Source organism: Mycteria americana, chromosome 12 (assembly GCF_035582795.1).
Source record: "Mycteria americana isolate JAX WOST 10 ecotype Jacksonville Zoo and Gardens chromosome 12, USCA_MyAme_1.0, whole genome shotgun sequence".
NCBI lineage: Eukaryota > Metazoa > Chordata > Aves > Ciconiiformes > Ciconiidae > Mycteria > Mycteria americana.
In genome coordinates, this window is record NC_134376.1 from 17,543,300 (window position 1) to 17,570,152 (window position 26,853).

The 26,853-nt window shown below is 39.4% G+C and overlaps 1 protein-coding gene across 5 annotated transcripts in view; it reads right to left on the reverse strand.

Annotated features, from left to right (window-relative positions):
- CREBBP (CREB binding lysine acetyltransferase) overlaps positions 1-26,853 on the reverse strand; it is a 97,651-nt gene that overhangs the window by 32,591 nt on the left and 38,207 nt on the right. For 4 of the 5 annotated variants that reach the window (XM_075515431.1, XM_075515433.1, XM_075515434.1 and 1 more), the window contains 10 exons: positions 16,565-16,814; positions 15,896-16,009; positions 8,224-8,466; positions 7,481-7,580; positions 6,882-7,028; positions 6,297-6,414; positions 3,399-3,591; positions 3,211-3,264; positions 1,801-1,925; positions 933-1,121 (listed from right to left, as the gene is read on the reverse strand). In XM_075515431.1, the coding sequence (XP_075371546.1) occupies positions 933-1,121; positions 1,801-1,925; positions 3,211-3,264; positions 3,399-3,591; positions 6,297-6,414; positions 6,882-7,028; positions 7,481-7,580; positions 8,224-8,466; positions 15,896-16,009; positions 16,565-16,814 (1,533 nt within the window). The remainder of the gene's footprint in view (positions 1-932; positions 1,122-1,800; positions 1,926-3,210; positions 3,265-3,398; positions 3,592-6,296; positions 6,415-6,881; positions 7,029-7,480; positions 7,581-8,223; positions 8,467-15,895; positions 16,010-16,564; positions 16,815-26,853) is intronic. The other variant, XM_075515432.1, reaches the window with a different exon arrangement.

The window sequence follows — 26,853 nt, forward strand, 5'->3', positions numbered from 1 at the left end:
AGAGCAGCAACAATAAAGTATTCTAGATGTGCACAGACTTTTAAACTATACGTTTTACTAAAGATTGCATCAGATAACTAGTGATAAAAAAGAATACTCTATCCACAGATGTACCTCTTACTCTTAGAAATCTAAATCAATTAATAGTTTCCTGCAGATGAGGTTTCAAATTTAAAACATGCTTCTATATTGCCTGTACATAGTCAGTTTTATTGAAGTAAGTGCATTAGGAAAAAAACATTCACCACAAAGAGGGTCAAACAACTGAGCCAGGGCCCAAGAAATTGTAGATGCTCGATCCTGAACATATTCCAAACTTGACTCAACAGAGCCTTCATAACCTGATCTAAGTTCTCTCTCATTTGAGGATAAGGCTGGACTAGAGAACTCTGGAGGTTTCAAACCAACCTAGATTACTTGGACTCCGAGTTAAAAAACAAGCCTCTCCCTATGGAAAAGCATATCCTTTGGCATCATAAGCACAGCTGCTACTTCACTGACCACTACTGTAACAGAAAAATGTTACAGAAAAACCCCAATTTTCTCCTCAGAAGTAGAGAGGTTAAAACGAACTTTAAAAGATTGCAATTCTTGATTTAAAGTTAGCTGCTAAGGTCCACACAAAGACAAAAGCATATGCTCATAAATGTCCCATAAACTAACTTCTGATATTCCCCCTAAAAACCTCATCAGCATGCTTTTTTTTTTTAGAATTTAAATCAGGAATTACAGGGTGTTTCCCCCCAGTTAGCATATGTAGATAGGTTATAAAAGAGCTTATGAAGAAGGCAAATGTAACCCAGGATCCCCCAAAGTCAGGGGTGACTATAATAAACAATGGATATATAAATATTAAAAAAATACATAGATTAAATAAATTAGAATAAGATAATTAAGAGTAAATAACTCAAGTATTAGAAAATACATCTTACCTGTGCCACCCCGGCCTGGGCTGTCGATTGACCCATGCCCACATTGTTCACATTCATAGCCCCACCAGATGCTGGAAACTGATTCTGGGGCAGGAATTGGTTCTGGGTAGGAGCCTGACCCATCATGTTGTTGGAATGAGCTCCCATCATGTTCTGCGGCTGAGGCATTCGGGAAGGAGACATTGCCATCTAAAAATTAACACCCAAATTAAAGATATTACCATTTAGTATTATGTAGCAAGAGAAAGGAAAATACCCTCAATGTAATTGACCAAAAGATAGGACAAAAAATAGAAGGAAAACTGGCTTCAGTAAACCAAATGGAAGTGGGCATATGCATGTAACTCTAGCATTTGTTCCACAGTATTCATGAGGAAGTTCCTTTTAAACAGGTAATATTCAAAACTCTGTTAAGAGTGTAAAACTCCATTTTGTTCTCCGAGCTAACGGAGATAATCCAGCAAAACTGAAAACATTTTTGTTTTTCCAAAGAATAAAAACATAGACACTGAAAACATTTTTGTTTTTCTAAAGAATAAAAATGTATTTTCATGGAGGAATAAAGAAGGTGTATATATACCCAAAGACATAGTTTCTGAAAGAACTATGCTCTTCCACAGACTGTTGGAGATTATTACATCTCTGGCACCTACCTCTCTAAAGTTTGGTGTTTTTTTTTTTTAAAAAAAAACATGTAAATATTGAAAACAAACACCTCAACAAAAGCCTGACAGACTCAGTACATTTCCATGAAATTATCCTACAATTCACAGTACTACTCTATGACATGGCCTTTTCAGAACAGCATTAACACTGCTAAATGTAAACAACCAATTTTGAGAAGAACTTGATAGCAAGAAGTACGAACCGCAGGAACAGCGCCCATGTTGTTCATTTGTACAGGATGGTTCATTGGAGAAGCTGCACGGGGTCCCATGGGTGCTTGTGGCATCTGTACATTCCCTATGGACATGGGGTTAAACTGATTCATTCCTGCAAATGCACCCCCAAAACAACTCATTAGGAACAAGTCATCAGAATTTATGTATGTATACTCTAGTATAAAATTAACATTTATATGACTAAAGTTTGACTGCCCTACACTTCCATCTTTTTCTTTTAACTTTGTGCAAATTACTTGGCTTAAGAGACAAATCAGGATGCAAGAAGTATTCAGAAGAATACCAGTTAGGGTGAAATATAATTTGTGGTGTCTAAAAACAAAAAAAAAAAAAAAAGGGGGGGGGGGGGGGGGGCGCAAAAGATGAAGAATGTGGATGATCTGCAAAGACAGGATGCTATTTGTAAATAATACCTTGGGATGGTTTCTTAAAATCAGGCATTTGCTTTGAAACAGCAATGTCTTATTCAGGCCTCACTGAAATGGCTGAAGTAAATACGATAAAAATACATATTGTACATACGAAGGCAACTCCTAGCCTCAAATCAGGACAAAAGCTAGCAATCTGCTTAAACAGGTGTTGTGCTTTTTATACAAAACATTTAGCCCCTCCAAAAAACCCAAACTTGTCTAACAGGAATAAAGGTGTAAATAAATAATTATGGAGCTATACTTGCTATCCACTTTTTCTCCTATTGAAATGAATTTTAAAAGGATGTAACTTCTCAAGGACATTTCAACATGAGTTTCAACTTACTACTAACTCTGAACCAAGAAATAAAATAATTTGGGACACTTTTTTGGAGGAAGCTGAAGCACTTTGAAGTCACAGGTTTTTATTTTTCAGAAAAAAAACAGCCACAAGCCCACAGCAGTCTAAATCAGTGATGGCAAGCCATCAGTGCTACGAACAAGCTGCAAGGCTTTTTTAGATGCACTTTGCATCAGAAACCAAGAAAGGATATCATTACTTATACAGATTCTAGGATTAATGTGCTAAGTTTCCAGCTACAGGTGTATTTTTGGCTAAGTAACTGATGAAAACATGCCAACATCCTCCACCCCCCCTGCCATTACAGTGTTTTAAATGAGATTATCCACAGTATTCTTGCTTGCGCTCTCCTCTTTTTAAAAGGACTGAATTAATTTCCAATTGCTAGCAAAGTATTGGGTACGTATTGCCAGTTCTTAAGACAAGACTGCACTGAGACAGTTCCTGCCACAGAGCAACAACAAAGAATGATGCCAAAAAAAAAAAAAGGGAGACTCAGTAATTCCCCCCCATCCCAACTCCAAAAGAAAAACAGAAGATCAGCTTTTCCCCCCAACAATTATTTTGAACCCACAAATTGCAATTAGAGAGGAGAACAAAGATACCTTGAGAAACCTGCATACGACTTATAGGCACGGTTGGCATGGACATAGGCCCATCTGCAACACAACAGAAGAATAGTCAGCAAAAACCAATTTAAAATACTAACTTGAGATCAGCATGAGAGCTCGAGGACACAAACCGTGCAGAGGTACAGCTGAAACGCAGAAGCACCCCCTACAGAAGTACTTACTGGGTGGCCTCACTGGCTGTGCCTGGCCCATGGCAGCAGCCACCTGTGGGATACCAGGGGGCTGAGGTCCTGGGGTCTGTAAGGCTGGCTGATTTCCCAACATCCCTTGTTTATGTAGACGAGACCTCCGTTTCTCTTCTAGCTCCTTTTGTATCTTATAGATTTTCTCTGCTAATAAATGATAGTATTCATCCTAAAAGAGAAAAAAAATAGTACTCAGCGTCAAGTATAAGCAGCAGCAGAACTCATGTAGTCTAGCAGAATACCATCGCCTGGTTTTTTTGGGGGGTTTTGTTTGTTGTTTTTTTTTTTTTTTTTTTTTTTTAATGTATACACCTGCCTATTTGAAAAAGAAATACTTCTTTTCTGAATTCTGTTAAACTAAGACAGTCTCATCAATGCTTTAATGCAGAAAAGGAAAAACAAAGCTTCCAGAAAACACATACGAGACTTGGCTTTATGGCTATCCTTCATATCTACTCTGGTAGTAGACAACGGAGAAGACTGTAGGTTCTCTGTTGCTTTGTCAAAAACCAGGAAGCTGTGATTTAGTTTCTAAGCGTTAATGATTTTTAAATGTTATTTTCATAATAAACATTTCCACTAATCCACAAACAAGAGAAAAAGATGTTCTGAGCAACACAGTTACACTAAATAAACTTCAGGAGACAGCTGTTAAGGACAGATCAATTTTTACATAAAGAAAGGAACTGTTCTTTTTCTAAAGAGTCTGACTACCAACAGTCATTGCAAGGAATAAACAAAACCAAGACAAAACCCCAATGGAATGGAGGAAGTCAGTGAAAAATAGTCCACAGGCACAGACAACTGAACACTACATCTGTACAAGATGAAAAATCCATTTTACTCAATCCACATTGACAACAGATCAAATAAGACAGTCACAGTGCACAGCAAGGTAGGCAATTTTGCTTGGCAGATGTGTGTCCAGCAATTGCTGACAAGTGGATCAGATTATGCACCTGTTAAAGGCAAAAAAAATCCCACAAATCCTATAGGTCACCTATGCTCTTAAAACCATATGTTGTAACAAAGGTTGGAGCAAAGGTTGAGTGATGCTTGTCATTTTGTCTTCATCCAATTTTCATAAAAACTAGAATTTGTTATTACAGTAGGATTGAGTTCATTTCAGAAAACTAATAGGAGATAGGTATTCCTCACCAGCCTTGTTAAGAAAGCCTAGTGTTGCAATATAAAGCTTTGTTTTTAGGTCACTTCCTTCCTCCAAATGTCTCAAAAATCCATCAGCACAGACACTTTCTTCTGTCCAATTTAGAAGCACTACAGCCCCTTCCCTCCTCCTGCTCAAGACACTTCACATGTAACTTCCTACTTGAAAATTTAATATTGTGCTACTTTCACATTGCAAAGATTCCCGAAAAAGGACGTGTTCACAAGGAGCACATAGTACTAAAACAATGTCAAACTGCTTACAGTGATGCCTCATACTAATCTGTTTTTCAATGTCAAAGTAGAAGGGATGCTCCTCAAAAAGAAGGATGCAATTCCACATGGCATCGTTAATACATTCTAAACTACTCCCTTCTTCCAAGTTTGCTGCTTGGAGCCAAAATACATTAGATGAATTCCCATAAAAGAGACTTCTGGCAATGAGGCTCTGACAGCTGTTTTAAGGGGCGAAGAGAAGATACTTCTGGGTATTTGTCTGGCATAGAGGTCAGAAGACATTTAATTTTATAACCAGAAGTCTACTACACTCATCCTTACTGAGAAGGTATTTAGATGCCTATGTATGTCTATGAAATCCTCGTTCTCTCTAAAGTTGTTCTCTAAAGCTGCCAGGGTGATCAAGGGTGATCACACACAAGTCTTCCTTGCTAAACAACCTCTTGGTAGCCGCAAGGAGAATATGATATTGTCACTGACACAGCAACAGCATTACAAGTACGGCCACTGCCTATCTACCTCTAGGACATAAAACTTGCATTCCATCTTCAGCTCTTCTGGGAGATGGTCTAAGAGGGGCAGACTAAGTGTTACTGTCTTACTGGATGATTATCACCTGAAATGCCACGAACTACCCTCTTTAAATACTCCTACCTTATTTAAGAAAGGACCTCAAGATTCTGATCAGGTAAGATCTCACTGGCTAGTATCACTGGTGCTACTATCATTGTCTTTACCTCATGAAAACTTTCAGGGAGTTGTTCCTTTAGGGTAGAATTATCACAGTGTTATAAAGAAATAGTATCCTCAGCATGTCAATCAACAGGGGTTTGCTCCCTCTGAGTAACAGAGATTTGAACTGACACCTCTTTGCAGACAGTGCAAAAATCATGAACAAGAACAGGAATTCTGTTTTGTTTCCCATGCACAAGGACAAACGCAGGCAAACTGACGACTTCTTATGTTGAGATATGAAACAGCTGTATGTCTTAGCCAAATCACTCTCGGTGCTGCTGCGTAGAGGAGAAATAATTCCAACAGCGCAGGTAAAAGGTAAGCAGTACAACAGGACTGAGTCCTAGAGAAAACCTCCAATGGCAAAGAGGCATTAATGACGTTTTAAAAGTACTATTCATGCAGACTTCCAGAAAGGAGAAAGTCAGCAAGGGAAACATCAAGAACTGCAAGCTGTGCCCCAGTCTTCATGCATGTCAATCACACTTTCAGGAGGAATGCAAATAGGGCTGGGTCGATGTTGTCTAGTTTTCGAGGAGCTGAGGGAGGTGAATTAGCTTGGAGTGACATTAATCAGATAGCTTGGGACTATACAAACACTGTCACAGACAGAAAGCATGACTTTCCTCATCAAGAGAGCAGTGAAATGATTCTCTGTGGTTTTCATTATGCTTATAAGATTTGTGATACTACTGTTCTTGAACATATACTGATACCTGGACTAAAGCAACATACCCTACTGTTAGCAGATTCATACATATCTCCTTCCACTTTCCTGGCATAAGCCACCAAGTTCTCCATGCGGCGATCCTTCAGTGCTGCCGGATCAGGAGTGGGGAAGATGGCTTGGACACTACAAGAAAGGCGAAAGAATAAAAGAAAAATTCTTCAGAGGAAAAAAAAATTTAATTCAATACAGCTTTATAATATTTAACCTGGACATTCCTTCATACATCAGACGTAAAAGCCTATCAAAATTGTTTTTTTAAAAAAAAAAATATCTATCGCACTACTCCCCACAAGATTAAAGCAAATTCAATGACGAAAAAATGTGAGGTTTGACAGTCTAGATACTTGTTTACTACAGCAGAGTGAATTGACTAGCAATATAAACTAATTTCATGCCCGTTCCTTAATGAGCACGAAGAATGAACTGAAGAGGAGGGTTAAAGGTAACAGCTCATCCTCAGTGGCCCAGTGTCAAGAGAACCACTGCTGGTAACTTTCTCATCAACAACTTTTCAGCTTAATAGTAGAACTACAGTATTGAAATTCTTTAAAAAATTTCAGGAAAAATACACTGTCTTGGTGGATACTTACAGTTTATGCACTAAATGATTGCGCAGGTCCTGAGTGACATGTTCATGCCATGCTTTCCTTACCCCGGTACTAGAAGGAGGTGCAGCTGTTGGCATTGAGCTGAGGTTTCCAACATTGCCAGAATTTGTGCCATCATTCATTAGTGGGCTAAAATAAAAAGAAAAGGGACTGTTACAGTACAGAATGCAGAGTTTTGTTGTATGTTTGATACTTGAAGTAATTTTTGAGTAATTCCTTTCATCACTTCTAGCTACTGCATCAAACATTCTGTAAGTGAAATTCTGGTATCAGCAAACTGCAACACCTACAGCAGCAAAGCTCAGGAGTTTGCAAAACACAGTATGAACGATAAAGAATCACAACTTAAAAACAGAAAATATTCTTCCTTTGGGAATTCAATTAAAACTACTAAATGTTCTGGGCTCTCTGGGGGGCAAAGTGGTAGATATAGAATTGGAATAGGAAAGAAGAACATAGCTATAGATGTGACTGATCATCTCCATGCCGATACAATTAGTTTTTAAGGCATGCTCTTTATTTACATTCATAATCATGTAAATAAATGTTTAATTGAGCAAGAATGAAAATGCATGCATTACTTATTTGTCCCAAGGGATGTTGGAAGAGCAGTTTCAGAAATTAGGCTAGCTTGCTGGTCTGTTGTTATTCCTCCTGCGGGAAGATTCATCTGGTTGGCTCCTTTGGGACAAAATTAAACATCATTGGCACACAGTTCACAATTTTAACAATAACATGGCAAAACTACACTTTACTGACCCAATTGGTTAACGAAAGAAACAGCGTATCAGGTAAGTACTTTTATGATAATACCTGCTGTGGTGCATATAGGTAGCTACTTATGGAATCAGAAGTTACTTTCAGTCTGAACATTTTTTTTCTACAAAAACTAGCCTATTAAAATTTAAAATTCATAAACTCTTAAGACTAGTTCACTAAGCTAAAAAGAAGATAATAGAACAATTAAGTTCCAGAAAGAAATGAACATTTGAGACAGAATTTTCTGCTAGCACAGGTAAAATACTTGTTAAACAAACCAAAATCCTTCAGCAATTCTGTCTAATCACCTTAGAAAACAATAAGCTATGGACAATACTTCAAAAGAAACTAAAACTACTGCTATTTGGCAGAAGCAATATATTCAAAGCTTTCTAATATTCAAATGTATATGAATGGTCATGTTTATAAATAGTATAATTTTAAGGTATTAATCAACATGAACAGAAAGTCACTGCTCTGATCAAGTGAAATACTAGACTATCCTAAAAATTCAACAGTTCAGTTTATTTGAACACCTCACTTCCTTGGTATTTTTTCCACCTACCCAATGCATTAATGGTCCTCATTTGCTGGTGAGCCTGAGGCTGTGCCGGCTGTTGCCCTTGCACCTGGGGCTGCAACTGTGTTTGAGGCTGGTTGCCATATGGTAGTCCAAGAGCAGCATAGGCTCGTTGCATGGAGCTGGGGTCAATTGGATTAGGATTACTTAGCGATGGAGTATTCTGCTGGCCTGTGCCAACAGAACCGATGGAATTTTGGATTCCACCAGCTGGAGACCCTAAAAGGGCTATAAAAAAGAAAGGATAAGAGAAAATTGAAAATCAGTGAGGACAAACAATAAAACAAATCATGCCAAGAATCAACAGAACATGCATATAGTTATATGGTATATATTTTTCTGCAAAGGACAGAACAACACCCGAGATGCCAAGTGGGGAAACTCAGCCTTTGATTCTACAGGACAGAAACCACCCTAGCAATTAATACATGCAGTCTAAAGAGAAGTGCTGTAAATTTTGGACAGATATGCCCATAATTACTGTAATATACATAAAGTAGAGGCTCCAATATAAGGCTAAATAGGATTTTCATGCTTGGGACAGTAGACTGGGGGGGGGGGGGGGGGGGGGGGGGGGCCTAAATTCCTCTACTTCCCTCTTTCCCATCAATCCCATTTTAGGTCAAAATATTTGGCTCCAGAACAGAGATCCTGAGTTCAGCAGAAATACTGTGTCCTTGGACACAAAGGTAATACTGAAGATCTGTTGGCAGAAATTTTCATTCTGAGCAGTCACTAGATGAATCCTCTGAAAGCCAAATTACCCTAAAACCCAAGTTATTCAGAGATATGAAAAGCCCTGATGGGTTTCAGGCTGTACTGGCAAAATCAAAAGTAATTTGAAGAGTGAGAAAGGGGATGAGCCTGCCACAGGTTTTGGTAAATGATTTAGATATCAATATTTAGGTATTCATTAACCTTTATGACCACCACAAGCAGCCAACCTCTCTCACTGTACAGATGTATGGAGGAGTCATTTCCATTGTAGACAGGAAATGGAAACAACAGGGAAAAGTATTTTTTAGTAAATCCAGAAGTGAATAAAAATCTGCTTTCTGGTCCTCATTTTAGCTGCCATTCTAAGAAATAACATGGTTCATTGTGAATGACACATGGAGTATACCCTTCACTACAGAGACACTGCATTTTGATAACTGAGACTCTGGTAGAAGTAATACATACTTCACATTCCCCCCCCCCCAAGTAATTAGATATGTAATGTGCATTACAAATTTGTGAGCTAAACATAGTAACAATAATAGCTTTTAATATAGGCAACAACAGCTGTTTTATTGAAATATCAGGAGAGGCACATGGTTAGAAAAAAAATAAAATCAGGAAAACAAGCCTTCTGAGACATCAACAGCATTATCTAGGCTTTCTTAAATCCTTACCCACTATGGAAACTGAGACAACCACCGAAAAAGATACACACACTTTCAGCTTCCATCCAAGAGAAAACACACACATTACAGAGTCCAGACTTTTCCCTCTCCAGATGAGAATGCAATTTGGTCTCATTTGCCAAAGAACTACAAATAAATATAGTCAGAGATCCCCCTCTCCAGAATAAGCAGCCCCACATAAAACAACCTTTTTTCCCCCCAAGGATGTTCCACAGTATTTTCGACACTGGGTTCACCATGGAAATTAGGCTTACATATGCTTACTCTCTGTGGACACATTCATAATAACTTTTGAACTCACTGATCAATTCCAAGCAAGTTTAAAAACAAAGACAGAAACTGACTGAGATCCTACCCGTTTCATAAAAAAAGACATCCTAAAGAGCAACTGTATGAGTTTCTTGTTGGACTTGCACATAGCACTCTGGAATCACACAGTCCTAAGAGAAAGATGCTTTTATACTAGTGCAAGAAATAGGAAGTGTCTAGAAAGGTTAAATAGCACAAAACTTGTGGCACTCTGGAATTCAAAAGGTTTCAGAGGCTGTTGTGACAGCAAAAGATCGATTCAGGAGCTAATAAAAATTGGAGCTTGTTAGAGAAAGAGGATGATATTTCTCCAGAAAAGTTACAACGAAAAAAAACCCCATATGCTTTCAGCGTTGGCTGTAAATCAGAGGCACATCTCTGGAGATGGCAGAATGACCACAGGTGATGCTGAAGTCTGGGAACAGGGAAAAGGCTTCTAGCCATCCCACTGAGGATAGACAAGTGTTTCACCATTCCTTGTGCTCTTCTGGGGAAAAAAAGCTGGCACTGATCTTCCGAGGCTCACATTGAAGCCAAGGCAGAGCTTGGAGAAGTCAATCACCTCTTGCCCACGGTGCCGGGCTGAGCTTTGGCAGTAGTATTGGTTACGATGAAGCCCAAGTTCAGCCCTGGTGTTAGAGCAGCTTTAGGAACCACAACCCAGCCAATTCTAGAGAACTCTACTTAGGCAAGATCAGATTTCCAGATCTCTATTTCTGCCCCAGACCAAAGACTACTTATAAAAACTCAGTTTGGGTATTTGTCAGAGTTGACAGTCTGAATGTCACTTCAAAAGTGACAACATGGAGAATAAGTCTATTCTAAACAGAAAAAAACCCCGCTGTTTCTTCATAAAACTACTAACATTCTCATAAGAGGACAATGTCTGAAGACCACTATTTTGACTTGCAGTTTGAAAAGACTAATGATCTCCAAGAAGTTCTGCACATACCTATTCAAGCAGGCAAAACTCACTAAAGCTGGTAAACAGCCAAATGTTGCTTCAACACTTCAAACTGAATTATTATTATTATTAGGGGACAGACCACATTCTTACAGCCAGCGGTACACTTACAACGTGGAAATGAGTGGCTCTATTTGGTCTCAGCTTTTCTATATTTTATAACTCAATTAATAGCATACTGTATTGAGTATTTTCACAACAGGAATCTGATTTTGAAAGTTTGGGTGGTTTTTTTTTTTTGTCTGTTTGTTCACTGGTTTTATATGAATGCATGACATTATCTCAATCTGTCAAACAAGAAGATGAAGAGAATATTAGATTTCCATACTGGACAGATCAAGTGCAAATGTAGTCCCTTCTGTGGCAGATACCATAGGAAATCAAGTCAACTTAAATAAGTACAGCACTGAAACAAACAGGAGTTATCACATTAGGCCACTGCTACATGAAGCAACATCTACCATGATTTTTTTTATTAACTGATGCTTTAGACATTGATGAGCTCATGACAGAAGCTACAAGTGTAAAGACAACTCTGTACAGGACTGTTCACATTCTAAATGCTTTAAAGACAACTGAGCTCCATATGTCCCACTGTTACGAAGTCACATATGTTTACATACCTTAAGAGTGAAAGTTCAAACAAGCAGAAGTTAAGCAGCCCCGGAACTTCCTGAACAGTCTTGATTAGGCCCTCTTGGGCATATGCATTAGGATATAATCTAAAGGATCAAACAGTATCTTGTCTACAGGATTCCTGTTTCAGTGTGCAAAATAGATACTGGTGCCTTAATGAAACTGCATTCATGTCGTCTAGAGGGGAACCCCTCCGCCCCTCCTGTTCACTAGAATTTATTTTAAACACAGACTCCTAATGCTATTTAAAGTATGAATGCCCAGCACTTCTCTAACCTGACCACCCCAGTGAAAGCAACACGTTAATCCTTTTTTGAGAAGTCCAATTTAAATTTTTCATTTTGCCTCCAAATTCTGGAATTGAGACTCGTTTAGCAGTGTTCAAATTCTCTGTCCTGCAGCTCCTCACTCTGCTCGTTACATCCATTCTACCTCAAAGTGGCTGGAGCAAAAATTCTGCTGATAACCTTGACTCACCTCAGCACAAGCCTGTCCTGCACCCAGAATTAGGCAGGTATACAAAAGGTAAGTGTACACAATCGTTTAATTAAAGGCTGCATCATGAATCAAATCATGGGGTAAGTAAAGATTTTACGAGCAACTTCAAGGTAGGAAGTGTCACTATTAGACTTCACCACCAATGCCATTTTAATTTTTAAGTTAAGCATTAAACTCAAAGCCTTCACAGTATAGCATCATATTAGTCAATGAATGGAACTTCTTAATCTGTGGGCTAACCTTCTATCATGTGGCTCAGTGGAATAACTGATAGCTGGTAGGTCACCATTATGTATGATTTCCAGCTCTTGAAAAAACAAGAGACATTTTGTTTGTAGATTTTACAGTTAGTGACAGTAAGACTTGAGCAAACTGGATTTAATTTCCCTTTTTCACAGGAAACAGGCTCTAGTTGCTGCCTACTCTTTCTGAACACATTTATTTCCCTGCGCACTGATGCACTCCTTCCTTCTCTACAAAGGGTTAGTTCCCACATGTTCTACATCCAGGTCTTCTTTCATTTTCTGCCCATACTCAATAACCTACTCCCTCAGCCAGCTAGCTCCTAGTCTCTCTTTCCATTTCCCTCATCAGATTCCCACCCTTCATCCCCGAGTCCACATACTCCAGAATTTCTGGCCCAGTCTTCTTTAAAAATCACATTTTTAGAGTACATTTGAGACAACTAATCTTCATCTTTCTCAATCCAACTTTTTCCTCACTGCATTTTATTTAAAATTTTCCTACAAGGAAAAATACAGGGGAGACTAGCTTCATGTTCACAACTCCACCTTCAAGTCTCACCCAACTGAACAGGGATCCCAGAGATTTTCTAGTGTACCCTGATCCTGAAATGAAGCACATCAAACATTGCATGAGGATGGCCCAGGTCATAATAAATGGTGAGCACAGCAGACTTATCACCACCGGTAGGGCTGCAAGGGGAAGCATACCCAGTAGCTGTTTGGTGGCACAATACACACCTGCCCAGGTCAGGAACAGAAGAATTAAGAAGCTCAAGCATGTGCATGACAAGATAAATACATGACAAGATGAGTCTTCAGAAAAAAAAATTGTTATGATAGAGCTATAAAGCTAGGAAATATATCAACATCTGTTTGCAAGAGTTTGTAACTCAAATTGTGGTGGGCTCAGCAGGGAGCAAGAAGTACTTCCTAACAGAAACAACCCTCCAACACCAAGACATTTCTACCAAATTTCAAGTCATTACTTCAAAACACAGGAGTCACTGGCCTATTCAAAAGAAAAGCTTAATGTTTTAGCATGTGCAAAATAACGGGGGTTTTTTTGCAGTTTTCCCCTACCCTCCCAGAGGTATACATGGGATACAGAATAAGAGCCATGTGGAACAGAAAGAATTTCAAACTTGTCCCAACATGTCCTATTAACAAGTCATGTTACGATCAACAATTACAATAAAAGACAGTTCAAGATTACTTAAAAAAAAAAAAGCCGCTATCAAATGAAACCTGGCAGAGACAGATGTTCCTTGCAAAGAATCTAAACACTAAAACATGGAGTAAGATACCTGTAAAGAAACAGCTCCATGGTAATAACCTCAAACCCAGGACTTTGTGTGGCATGCAGAGGGAATCCCCCAAGGAGTAGGAATAGATAGTGACAAAGAGCACATGAACCCTTGCACATGGGAAGGGTGGAAGCAAGCCACCATACCGCGATGTTTCACAAGTGCTGAACTGCACAACTTTCTAAGAGACAGGCACACTTTGAAGGAGCCACTTGAAAGCCCAGCACAGATACAACAGGACTCGAAATAACAATGGTAAAATAGGCGTGAGCACAGAAAGGAAGATTCTAGGACTCAAAGTCTTTAATGACCATAAAGCATGGTCATTCATTCTGTAAGGATGACAGCCTGACAAGAGTGAGAAGTATAGTGACCCTCATTACTTCTTTTTCCCTTTCTAAATATTCTCATCATATTCTGCCATATGCAGATCCCCTCCTCCCCCCAATTTAGTAGATGCTATAATTATTTATTCCTAAGAGAGCCAACATTTTCTTCAAGTCTTAAACTAACTTAGCTTAGGTTAGTTTTCACCTGACCAAGCACAGTGTTTTCAAAAGCATGTATTAACGTAAATCATTTCACAAACATTTTTGAATGCCTAAAAAGGTGCATCCTTTATAATATATCTAAGAAAGTATTTTTAGTGTTCATCTTTTACCTTCAAACAAACCACGAGGTGTCACGTGTGGTTTGTTTGAAGGTAAAAGAGACCCTAAGAGACATAATTCAGACAAAGAACCTTGCACCTCAGGATATTAAGCTGCAAATTTTCATGGTTACTACCACTGGATTATTGATTAATTGAATAGAAGAAGGAGATTTCATATTTATTTCCCCTGCATGCAACAAGAGAGCCAAACTCTACACTTATCCATTATAATTCTGTTGCATTCAAACAACATCCTGTTTGATCCCATAACAAAATTATTTTTAAGGACTGCTTTTGTTCAAGTGCCTTCTCTTTTGTTGTATGAATGACGTAAAAACAAATACTGCACAAAATATTTTTCTACAGCAGCTTGTATTGAAAAAAACAATTCTGTTGTGCTAGATGTTGTTAGCACTTTGGTAACAACTGTGTAATAAGGATGTTATGCACAAATGGACCATGTCATATTAAGAAGCGAAGCTTTCAACTCATTTTTTGAAGGCCAAACATAACTAATCACTTGCAACAAATTACTACTTTTAACACACAAGATATATCTTGTTTACCAAGGAGAAGTTTGGTAAAACAAAAACAAAACCCTTACCTCCAAGTAGCTCTGGGTTTATAATTTTTTCAGAGGGAAAAAACACCCTCCTGAAACTATAATGAGAGCATCCTTGACAGATAATTTGGACAGTCTTACCAGCCACTCTCCTCTCTGCCTTAATCTCACCTAACCTAGGAGCTCTTCTCTATCCTCCAAGGTTTATTAGTGTTCTTAACTGCAGTCTCAGCCTAAATGGAAATTAGGAGAATGCTTCCAACACAATTCAAACGTACAAGCTTCGCAAGTCCTCCAGCTATTTTCCACTTCTTAACCCTTATTTAAATATACTTAGGCATAGCATTACTTAGACTTGTAGAACTGCTGCATCTATGCTGTAAAATGTTCTACCTTGGCATCTTTTCAAAGGATTTGATGAGAAGCAAACCTACCAACATAAGCTCAGTATTTTCTGTTTCAGAGCAAGAGGGAAGACATGCACTAGAAATGGGCTGCCCCCAAGCATCGGTAACAGCTATGCTTTATAAAAAACAGGCATGGGCAAAACCACTATGATTTGCAGAACTTCAGCTAGTCTATACCAGCATTATGTACACTTAATGATTAAGACACCCAGATGAGATCTTTTTGTGCACAAGAATTCTTTTTTTTTTTTAAAAACAAATATTTTCGATTATTCTTAACCATCAGCATGTTGAGTTAAGTTGTTTCTAGCAGCAAGAAAAATAATGAAGTAGCTATCTTCCCCAAAATCCTACCTACATCCAAAACCACATTATAACTGGAATCTACTGACCTGCCTCACAATACAACACCAGCTAGAAGTTGCCGCACCCTTTAAAAACAGACATGCGCTTGATCTGAGATTTTTCCCTTTTCAATTATTGTGTATTTAAGTAATAAATTGCATTCAATGATCAGAAAGGAGAATTCATTAGCATACTCATCCTTATACAAGATTATTAAACAGCTACTAAGTTTGTTGGACACTGTCAAAGTTCATTCCTACGCTGGACTTTTGATCAACTTTATTTTAACAGTATCATTTCGTTGTGACAGCAGTAAAACAACTACTTACGTTGTTGATTTCTTTTGTCACTGGCGTTTTTCAAAGGAAGGCACACAGGACAGTCGTGCCGAGTACAATTCTTCCAGTGGGAGATGATTTGTCTCGAAGATGCACAATGAGCAACTGTAACAAGGAAAAGCAACAGAATTAAAGTCACTTCTTGGTTAACTGGTTTTGAATTAACTCCTCTCATTTTTTAGAGCAACTATTCTTTCTTCTTTACAAGCAATACTCTATATATAACTAAACACAGCTAAATGCAACTAAAATTTTTTGGGACCCATCAGTAATGCCATAACAAATGAAGGAAACTAGTACTAAAATGTAAGAAACTCTACATGGCTGAGTTGCAGGCAAACACATAGCAGGTATTACACCCTCTTTATAGAATGGAGGAGATTAAAAAGAGGCTTTCAAGGCTACTATTGGTACTATCCTGCTTCTAAAAGGCAAATATTGCATTCTGTTTTCTAAACTGACAACTGTGAAGAGATCAGAAATGGAAACCGAGCAAAGGTAATGAAAAAGGGAGCAGCTGCTTAATTAAAGAACCAGTTTTGGCACTCATTTGTGGCAGGTGTAGGGATCTTCTTGACAAGAAGAGAAACACTGCTGACAAGTATGCAAGAAACCTTACACAGCTCATTTGCCAGAGTAGCTTCAGCAACGTGCTCTCACCTTGACAGGCCTTCCCAGCTTGACAGTGTGTCATGTGGTTGAGGACATTTTTCATGGTTCGACAGTGTGGGAGAGCACAGGCCCGCACCTCTCCATTTGCTTGCTCACGCCTCTGACATTTGTGAGCGTGAAGCAGCAAAACCAACTGCTGCTGGATCAGTTTGCGCTTCTCCGGATCTGCTGTTGGTCCAGTTGCCATTGCCTGCGTCGGTACGATCCCCACTTGCTGTACCTGGGTTTGCATCTGGGACTGAGAGAACAGATAGTTTAGCATTGTGTTTGCAAGTCTCAATTCTGATCTTAATCTTGTATAATAATTTCAGTATCACAAGACTATTTGCCAAGCATTCTGCTATGACTGGCTGCAAGGATTATTATGCCAGTCTCTGTAGCATTCTCAAACATTACTATTCTAACCTTGGAAAAGTAAAAATGTATTGAGAGCTTAATACATTTACATACATTGGACACATTGGAATTCAAGTCTGTTTAGTATTATATTTTCATATTATAGGTTTTATACACTTCAATTCTAGTTTCTTGTCCCCAATAGAAAGAGGAGTCCAATGGGAGAAGACAGTCAAAATTATATGACTATCTCTATCTATTACAGTAAAAGGTAGAACTGATTTTCCAAGCCTAAATTAGCCTTTCTTCTCACAAGTGAGTGCTGATATTCCTTTCATAGAGAAAATTTCCAAGGTAAAATGTATACAGTTTTCTTCCAGAAAGGGCCACCTAAATCTGGATTGCATTTTGTCTGCTGAAGCGAACTAGATTTAACTACAGGGTGACACTACATTGTATCAGCTTGTAAAAATCTGGTATTTTATTTCCAGCATCCATTCTTTATGGACACACTTCTGTACTAATGCCCAAGCCCTGCCTGACAGAGCCTGCATACCCACAGAGATCTTCAGTCTAAGACATGGCTCATAACAGTATGGAAGAGATAAATAGCTTCCTTAATATGTCATTTCTTCAGCACAGATTTAGAAGCTTTTCAACTACCTTCTCGGACCTTTGAAGGACAATAAATGCAGAAACCTGATTTTCAAATTAAACACATCCACAGCCTGCAACGACTCCACTAGCAGGGGCAGATATGGGACTGCAGAAGTGCTTAAATCCCTGTGATTCGCAGCCTGAATTAATCTCATGGACAAATATGAAACTGTCCCAAGAATCACTTTGATTATGCACTGTAAATATAGGTTACCACAGAAAAGCTGACCAACTTCCAAGCTACCTGAGGAAAATCAGCCATTAAAAGCACTTATAAATAGAATATAGGAAGAACAGGATTATACTGGGGAGATAACAGAGGAAATAGTTCACTGCTGTCTACAGAACTACTCGCCAAAGCCTGCTTACTATATTTAAGGAAAATCACCCTTAAGTGACAGAATACACCATTTTTGACCTTTGAGAAGGACTCCCCAGAAAATTCCACAGCCTACAAAACAGAGCACATAACAGCAACAAAACTCATTTTCTTAGGTTAACAAAAGGTTCCCTGGCACAAGTTCTCACTACTCCAGCAGCAAGCTTTGTCCTCAGCTTTGCCACCTGCACATCAGGTTTTAAAGAGCTAGCTTTTCTTCTGGAGAACGAAGCACACAAGATCAAGTAGAAAACACAAGGTCTGGTATTTGATGGAGGAGGTGGGGACTCTGCCACTGATAATGATTATATAGTAAATCTTAAACAAAGAGGAATTGCCGCATCCGTTTGTCTCGAGCTTGCAAGAACAAGGGCAATAAAAGTAAAGAGGGCGAGGGAGACCCATTCACTTATGCTCCCAGTGCATGCAGCTGAAATTAAGTCTTCCATTTCTTCTGTGGACAAATCCACAAGAGCAGACAGGTTTTGCTGAAACAATTCTTGGGTCACAAATAGGAAACAATTAATTCAGCCAATCTGCAGAAAAATACAGAGACCATGCCAAAGAAAATCTTGTTGGAAGCGATGTTTTCATCCCAGTCAAAGAACTGTTTCCCAAGCCAAAGTTCTCCTTTTGTTACTACCCTACCAGTTAACAGACACGACTACAGCTGTATCAGCACAGATATAATGCCCTCATCCAAAGGGATTTCTTGAAGATTAAGTAACAAAAAAGCAGAACTGTGGAGTATCAGTAGTTAGAAGAACAAGCAGTCTCAGTCCAGATGAGTGTCTGCAAGTACGTGCAAAAAAAGAACCCAGAATATTGCCTAAGCTCTATACAGCTATGTTGGTCACTATTTCAACCTCGTAAAGTCCTAAACCTGCAAATATAATGAATGATCTCTCCACCATCTCACTTCCAAGACTGTTGACTGTTTGAGGAAGTTGCTCTCTTCCCTGCTAGTTTCTCTTTTAAGAGCAGTTCAAAACCGGAGATATGCTAGTGCACTGCAGTCATGCCAAAGGTGCGTAAATCCTCTATCAACCACAGAAATCCTTCCACTCCAGAATGAGCGGGAGGCTTCATGTTGATTCACCTGAATGACTAAATTTTCTTGACAAAGCAGGAAATTCAGACCCTTCTGCTCCCACAATTAAAATAAATGCTTCAATGGTCAGATACAGGAGGAAAAAAAAGACAGTTTTGCTTCTCTTGCTCCCTTGCTGAGCTCCACCATAAACAGAACAAACAGATCAGGGTTGAAAGTCTGCTACAACCTCCGACAGAGATGGTAGCTTCATTAACCAGTTTTCTAGAAAGAGTAATACAACACTTCTATAATGTAAACCAGCTATTAATACCATTTAAAATTATGGAAACTGTATATTCATATAGATAGATAGTTCTGCCCTGTCCCTATTCTGAAGAGCAAAAACTTCCCGTGCTTCTGGGCAGCACAGATGCACAAGTATCTCATCTTCATGGACTTGGATGGACACAAAGTTCCCTGGCGGTTTTACTTTACTGAGATGACCAGTAATCCTCTATGTTTTGATGTGTTTATATTCAAAGGCGCTCAACATTGTCTGTCAAGATCTAACACTATGTACCCTTTCTTACAAAAGTAGGCACCAATTTCAGTAGCACTGGTAATCTTTGAACAGGTGAACAACCTGATACAGAACTCAAGTGTCAGTCTAGCTTCCATATAGCATTACGTTTTTAAAATACATTTCCTCTTCCATAATTTCTTTTTATTTCCATGTTCTTTCCTTCTCCCTTATAACAGAATGCCATTTTCTGGAATCACTGTATTAGGACAAATCCTACATTTAAAAAATGCCTTTTAGTTCTTTAAGGCAGGTTTGTAATCAACAGTGGACCTTAGCAAGATAATCAAGAATCCACTGCCACAAAGGATTACTATTTTGATACAGTTATTTGTTTTATAGACCTTCCCTCACCCTAACCAGAAGGCAGGTAGCACTTTATACTTGGGGTTTCTCAGTCTGTTGACATCTTGGACTAGAAAAGGGATGTTATTTACTAGTGACAAGAGATTTTTAAGATGTCATCCACATGTGCATTTACATTATAGGCACATCCAGTCTATCAATTAAGACTTTAAAAAAATCAACCCTTGCAGTATCTGCAGAGAGCAGGGTTGCATCCCACCTTCACTCATGCAGGAGTACATAAGGTGAAACACACCCAAAGCTCTTCAGTTCCCCTTCAATCACAGGCTTAAAGTGTGATCTTGGGGGTCCCTTTCAGAGAAAGGACAGTGGGCATAAAGTGGATAGACGCATGAACTGTAAATCTCGAACACTTCTAATAAGCAACACTTTATCTGAATTAAGTATTCACAGTGTGATCAACTCCAAGTGTGATCATGTACCCCGCACATTTACATTAAGATTGAAATAAGTCCTTCCCACGAACAGGAATTGCAGGAATGCTCTAATAAGCATTGAACCTGCTCTGCACAATCCAGGAAGCACTGTTCTGCCACAAAGCTGCAATGAGAGCTCAAGCAGCAGCTACCTGATGGCATCAAGGAAGGAGGTATTTCTCAGTGTAGTCACTTAGTGAACCCAGGCTTTCTCCAGCGACTACCAGAGCTTCACTGTGAAAGCAACACAGAACCAGTTCACACTTCTTGCAATTCACTCTGATATTCTCCACGTGGATGGTGGCTTCTCTGGTTCCATCATTTACTGTGAACAGGCATGATCTGAACAGCCTGGTCCTATCCACACAGGATAGGACACCAGGAATCTGAAGGCCTGCTTTGGCTCCAGAGGTCCATGCACGCACAGAACAGGCCGACACAAGTGGCAGTACTACAAGCACAAGCGCTTGCATTTGTGCCTAATAACCCTACAGTGCTGCATTTTCTCATCCAAGTAGCAGGAGGAATTGTAATCTGAGTCTGTATGATGGGCAGAAGACTTAAGAGAGGGGAAAAAAAGGCTTCATGAACTGGATACAACCTCAGAAAGTGGTCATGCTCTCTGGAGGGAGATCAGCTTGGGTGGCAAGAAATTATGTTAGCCTGTTAGTAGCACCAATCTGAGAGCTTGCAATGCGGCTAGCAAATGAGAAGAGAGGTAAGGTGATACTCTCAGCTCCTGCACACAAAGCCAATGTGATGCATGGTCTTAACATGAAGAATATGTTCAGAGCCCAAGACTTATTTCAAAGCTTTGGCATTGACATGGCTACGGCAGAGTTTTTGTATCAAGAGTAAAGAGGAAGATTTTCATCTTCCAACTTTCACTTAGCACTATGGAGTATAACTTCCACCTCTGAAGCTGGTGCTGGGGAGCGAGCCTTGCAAGCCCACGTCAACCACAAGAGGTGAGAAGGCTCCTATCGTCATGCCATAGAAGGAACTTGAATAGTTGGTCCTAGAGACTGCCCTTGGTGCACTTGGCTTTTAACTCCTAAAAGAGTTTTCTTCTAAAACCAGCAAATGTCTCAATATTACACAGTTGATTCTGCTGGAAATCAAGGCTGGATCAGTGTCTTTCTTAAAGATACACTTTTGGAGTTTTATCTCCTTGTCTTTCTGATTTGAAGGACCAGCAAATGTCAAGAAACACACGTCAAAGAAGTGTTTCAACGCAACAAAAAGGGACAAAACTTGATACAGCAATCTGTAGACACAGTCCAGCTCTCACATAGAGAAAATTACCTGAACAAAATTTTAAGAGAGGTTTATATAGGATTTACTGGGTGATAAAACAGACTGAGGAATGATCAATGTCAAAAAACCCAAACAGAAAAATCTGTGGATAAAAGACAAACGAGAAGTCTGTAAGTGAAGGAAAGCCGTGCTGTCAGAGTGCTGGCTATGGAGTACTTCCCTCAACTGCTGGAAGAGAGTAGAAATGGCAATGGATATTCTCCACCTCATATATTTGTATTTGGGAGACGGAGGAGTAAAACACGAGCCAGAATGCTGGGAAAGAGCAGATCCTCTTTTCATCTCGCTTTTGCCAGGCCGGTGCCATTATTTACGGATGGTGCAAAAACTAAAATCTTCCACCATTCAAAGCAATACATGTTCCCAGGATGAACTCCTGCACCAAGAGAATGGAGAAGTCTGCTCTGCTCCCAACACAAAAACAGAGTTTCTCTGGCACTGAACACTATCTGTTAGATTTGCTTCTAGGTTATTAAGATCTTTTCCATTAGAAGACCATGGCTAAGCAATATGGACAAGAGCGTTTCCCAGCTAGGCTACTGCCCCACTTCAAATCAGGTGGAATTTTCTTGAGGAAGAGAAGGAGTGAACATGCCTGGAAAAGAGAAACTTTCAGAGTGCCCATCAGGGCAGGCACAGGGAAGGTGAGCACAGCAAACAGCAAGCCCACCAGAGACTGGGTGACTGCTGATGAGAGCAGCAAGCACACACACTGCATGCCTCTGGGCAACAGTCACAGACCTTTCCTGCAGTGAAAAGAGAAGACAGTTTGCTGCAAGAGAGGAAAAGTCACTGAAAGGTTAAGAAAGCAAGCCTTCCTCACTGTAAGGACACAATAGATAGAGGTTTTTCATAAAGCCTTTTATTGCTAGTCTCTAGAATAAGAGATGAGTTGTCTATTTTAAGTAGCTACAGTTCTATTTATTCTAATTAAACTTGGCCTCTGAGTTTAAAAGCTTTCTTCCTCTGCCTAGAAGGCCCGCAGCAAGGCACACCCAAGACATCCTTATCCCCCAGTCTTAAAGATCATTGTTTTCCTCTCTTCTGACCAAAATCTGTTAATAAGGAAATCCAAAGGACATATAAAGAAAGAGAAGCAAGGAAGAACACAACAGAACACTCGTGATGTAGTTTAATAACAGATTAGAAAAAAAATGCAAGAGAACATGTGCTGCTCCAATTCTAAATCAAGAGAACCGAGGAGAAACGATTTCCTTAGCTTCTAAAAAGTAATATTCTCTCAACTCCATCTGCTGGTCATAAGCATAACTGTGAAACCAAGCTGGTGTCTGGAAGCCAAACTTCACACGTTGTACTCCTAACTCATGTAGAACTACTAGATTTACTGGTACGTCCACGAAGAAACCATCCATCACCACCCCTGGAACATGCAGCACAGCAGACACCGCAAGGCTTCACCAAGTTTGATGGGAAAGTCTAACAGGGTTCTCCCCACTGACAGGGCATCCCAGAGTCTGGGTACTCCAAAAACAAGAGGCTCTTGGCTCCCGTACAGGCTGCACACTGCGCTGAGTGCCAAAGTGCAGAGCACAGCTCACTTCCACAGTCCAGGGATTTTGCATGATCTCACCGCAGCAGAGCATTGCCAATCCTGCACCGAACAATTTAAGCAATACTGAATCTCAACAGTGTGTCACCAAAACTTCCAACAACATCAGAAGCAACATTTTTCTTTGGGAAACAAGTCATTCACTCAAGATTTCAAGCTGCCCATTCTGTAAGAAAAACTGATTGTATCCTGTAACAGTCACACAAAGCAAAAGCTAATATGTTGTTCGGACCCATAGTTAGGAAAACAAAACAAACAAATAAAAATCAATCCGTCCAGCTGGCACCTTAATGCTGACCTTTTGATCATTTTAATACCATAAGGTTTGTTACTTCTTTCCTAATTAAAGAGATTAAACCAAATGTGCTTCTCGGGGTCTAGTGTAAGGTCATGCTTGGAACAAGGGCTGGAAGATGCAACGAAATAATGCTTCCTTTGGGAGGCGGGGGGGGGGGGGGGGAGAGTGTGTTGTTCTTAGGAGAGTGGTAGCCTCAATTTGGATTTAAAAAAATAAAAATAAAAATCCACTACTGCAGCAGAGATTTATCCTGGCTGCCTGCACGAGGTTTATGCCTGGCAGTGGGAAAACTCACGGTTAGTTTTTGGGACAGGGGTGCCACACATAATGATGCTTAGAATAATGTGGATTAAGAAACATACTCATCTTTTGCTTTACTTTTGCAGCATATACATAAGGTTACAGAGAAAGGCAAAAGATTGAAAGGAGTATTTAAAAAGTGTCTTGCTTTTAAGGACCAAGGGGTCTTAAGACAACAGCTGCACCTTTCTATTTCCTCTTCTCTTATTTAGACATTCTTAGTGGTAACCAAGGTGTTTAACGTCATGCTGGAATCTGGTCTCCTGCCTCAGACATGCCACATATAACCAAAGTTTTCATTCACATGAGTTTGTCTCCCACATGGAATAGTACTTTCGGGGCCCTTTAAGATAAGGATAGTATAGAGGGCTGGTTTAGCAAGATATGTGGTTCCAATCATCTTACAAAAAACCCTGGAGGTCTTTTTAAAAAGATGCAGTTGCTCTTTTGCTTGCTGTAGTAGATGGAGTCTGAACTGATCCTCCACAGGTTCATTTTTGACAGATAGTAACACAACACTATACCCTTTTGCACTTCACTCCTGCCTCCTTCAGGAAACAGGATAGACCGTGTCTCCAGCAGACCACACACAAGGCCAAATACATTAAATCAAACCACCGTCTCTAGGGTCCTAAGGCATCATGGGACATAGCAAACGGCGAAGGGATTGCAGCAAGAAAGCATGGCGTAATAGTTCAAACACTGCAACTCTGCTCTGGGGAGCTGCCTCTGTCACAAGCAACTTTTCACAAGTGCCATTTGGGTCCTATTTTAGTTGCCCAATGTGAGACACTTCCATGAGTTATAGCAGCACACATCTAACCAATGCAAATGTTATTTTGCCCTTAGATAACGTCTTAACGTATGAAATGAGGAAGCCTTTAGCAAGCCAGAGCCTACAAACCTCAAGTTCAGAGTCAGCAGATTCTTCCAGTCTTCCTCTCTTTGTGCCTCTCAGCCTCATGTTTAAAACTGTGGCAACACATCTTTATCTCAGAGAGGCACCGTGAAAATTAACTAATCCAAAGTATATGCCTGCTCCAGTGATGACTGCCACACAAAAGACCGTTTGGAAAAGACTGGCTGAGTGAAATATATTACTACATATAGTCAACAAGGCCCACAGCTACACACTGAGCAGCAAAAATAGAACAAAATGTTGACTATATACTCTTTCAGAGGGCACCGTTCATACTGTACGCTGAATAAAGCAAAGTCCCTGTGGAAGGAATAGCATATGGCCATGTATGTACTATTACCAAATAATTATGCTGCCTTACCCACTGCTGCCAAGTAAAGGTTAAAATTTAACAAGTCTGACATTTCCTTTTAAATTCTTGGCTTTGCAATAAAAATGTTTAGATGGAAACTTCAGTTTTTAAAGATGAAAGTTTGACCCCCATCAGGACCACAATCAAACTCTTAGCCACCACATGATGCATAAGCAGGGTCTGAGACCTTTTGGCTTGACAGTACAGATCTCTATTGGCTGAAATGGCTATTCTCTCCGTATTGGCATGAGGGAGAAAAAGATATATCGGACGTACAAAGCTTTTGACACCCGAGAAACAAAGAGAGAGGGTTTTGATTGTCTTCTTAGAAGACAACTGATATTTTTGACATTTTAAAGAAACTGCAATTGATAGTATTGCAAAAGCAAGTTTCCCTTACTTTCCTCTGTCTCTTGGACAAGATGGGAGAAAGGAAACAGAAAGTTTTTTCTTTTACTTCCTCCTCCACCACTAGACAAGCCTTGATGGCAAATGACACTTTTTGATGGCATTTGACACTTTGATGGTAAATGCCATTTTTTATTCCACCTGAATATCTGCCATTACATCCTATGCTAGTAAGCGAGTACATTAAGATTTAGGCTTCCCTGACTTTTAAATGAGCACAAAATCAGGCTTCAGAATCATCCAGTCCCCGAGAGGAATACAGCACTTTGGGCACATCTGCAGGTTCTCTGCAGAATCAGGGCAATAATTCATTTGCTTTACACCTGATCCAAACTTAAAAAGTCTTTTAAAAACAAAATTAGAATATGCAGCAAATTGTCTTTTACAAATATTCTGCATGAGTGCAAGTGGTATTCTGAACATGGTCTTAATCCTAGTCACCAGCTCCTTTCCATAATCATAAGCAGTAAATGACAGATGATATTAAACAAAGATTTCACAGTGTAACTAAAGGAAAATTAGGAAGCGGTCCTCTAAAATCAGGTGAAAGGAGGAAGTTTATTACATCCTGTTCCCTCTCGTATATAGCCTTACTAGTGATAGGCAGGTAGCAAACTCACTGATGGAAGGACGAGCATGCTTGTGCCAAAAAATAGCTGGTTTTCTACTTAAATTAAAAAATAAGCAATTTGCATCTTATGGAAGGTTTTACAAGTTTCTATAGTAACTGCTATCATGTATAAGAATATAAAATGCAACAAGCTGGAGTTTCCATAGAAACAACACAAGCAGTTTGATTAATAGGCTGACATACTGAGACAAATGGGAATATTTAATTTCACTTTATAAAGAAAACTCTAGTAAACAGACTACTACAAACTTGGGCAAGGTATCCTGATAAGAACTATTCTCGTAAGCTCGTGAGCTGCAAGTCATGCACAATATAAACTGAGAAGCATGTGGTGTGTTTACTATATTAGATTCAAAGGATATGAAAGGTACTATTTAGTTTCAAGAAGCTGATGATGTATCCAACACATTCTAATTGATTTAGGAATTTAAACCTACAAACAGCACTTACAGAGAAGACATTTTCATCTGGTTTGGAACTAAATGTACCAGACAAAATGAAAGGATGTAATGGAATTCTTATAACAAAACACTGTGATTGCTTAGAAAGTTAAATTACTGCACAAAAACATAAGCAAACTTTCTACACACACTGCAGAGCAGTAGTGAGGAGCCATGGGGCAACTCCAATGTTTAAATGACCATGGAGAAGCAGTCCAGTAATGTTGCAGAAGCCGTATCACCCAAGAATTTAGAATGCGCTATCAAGACAGAAT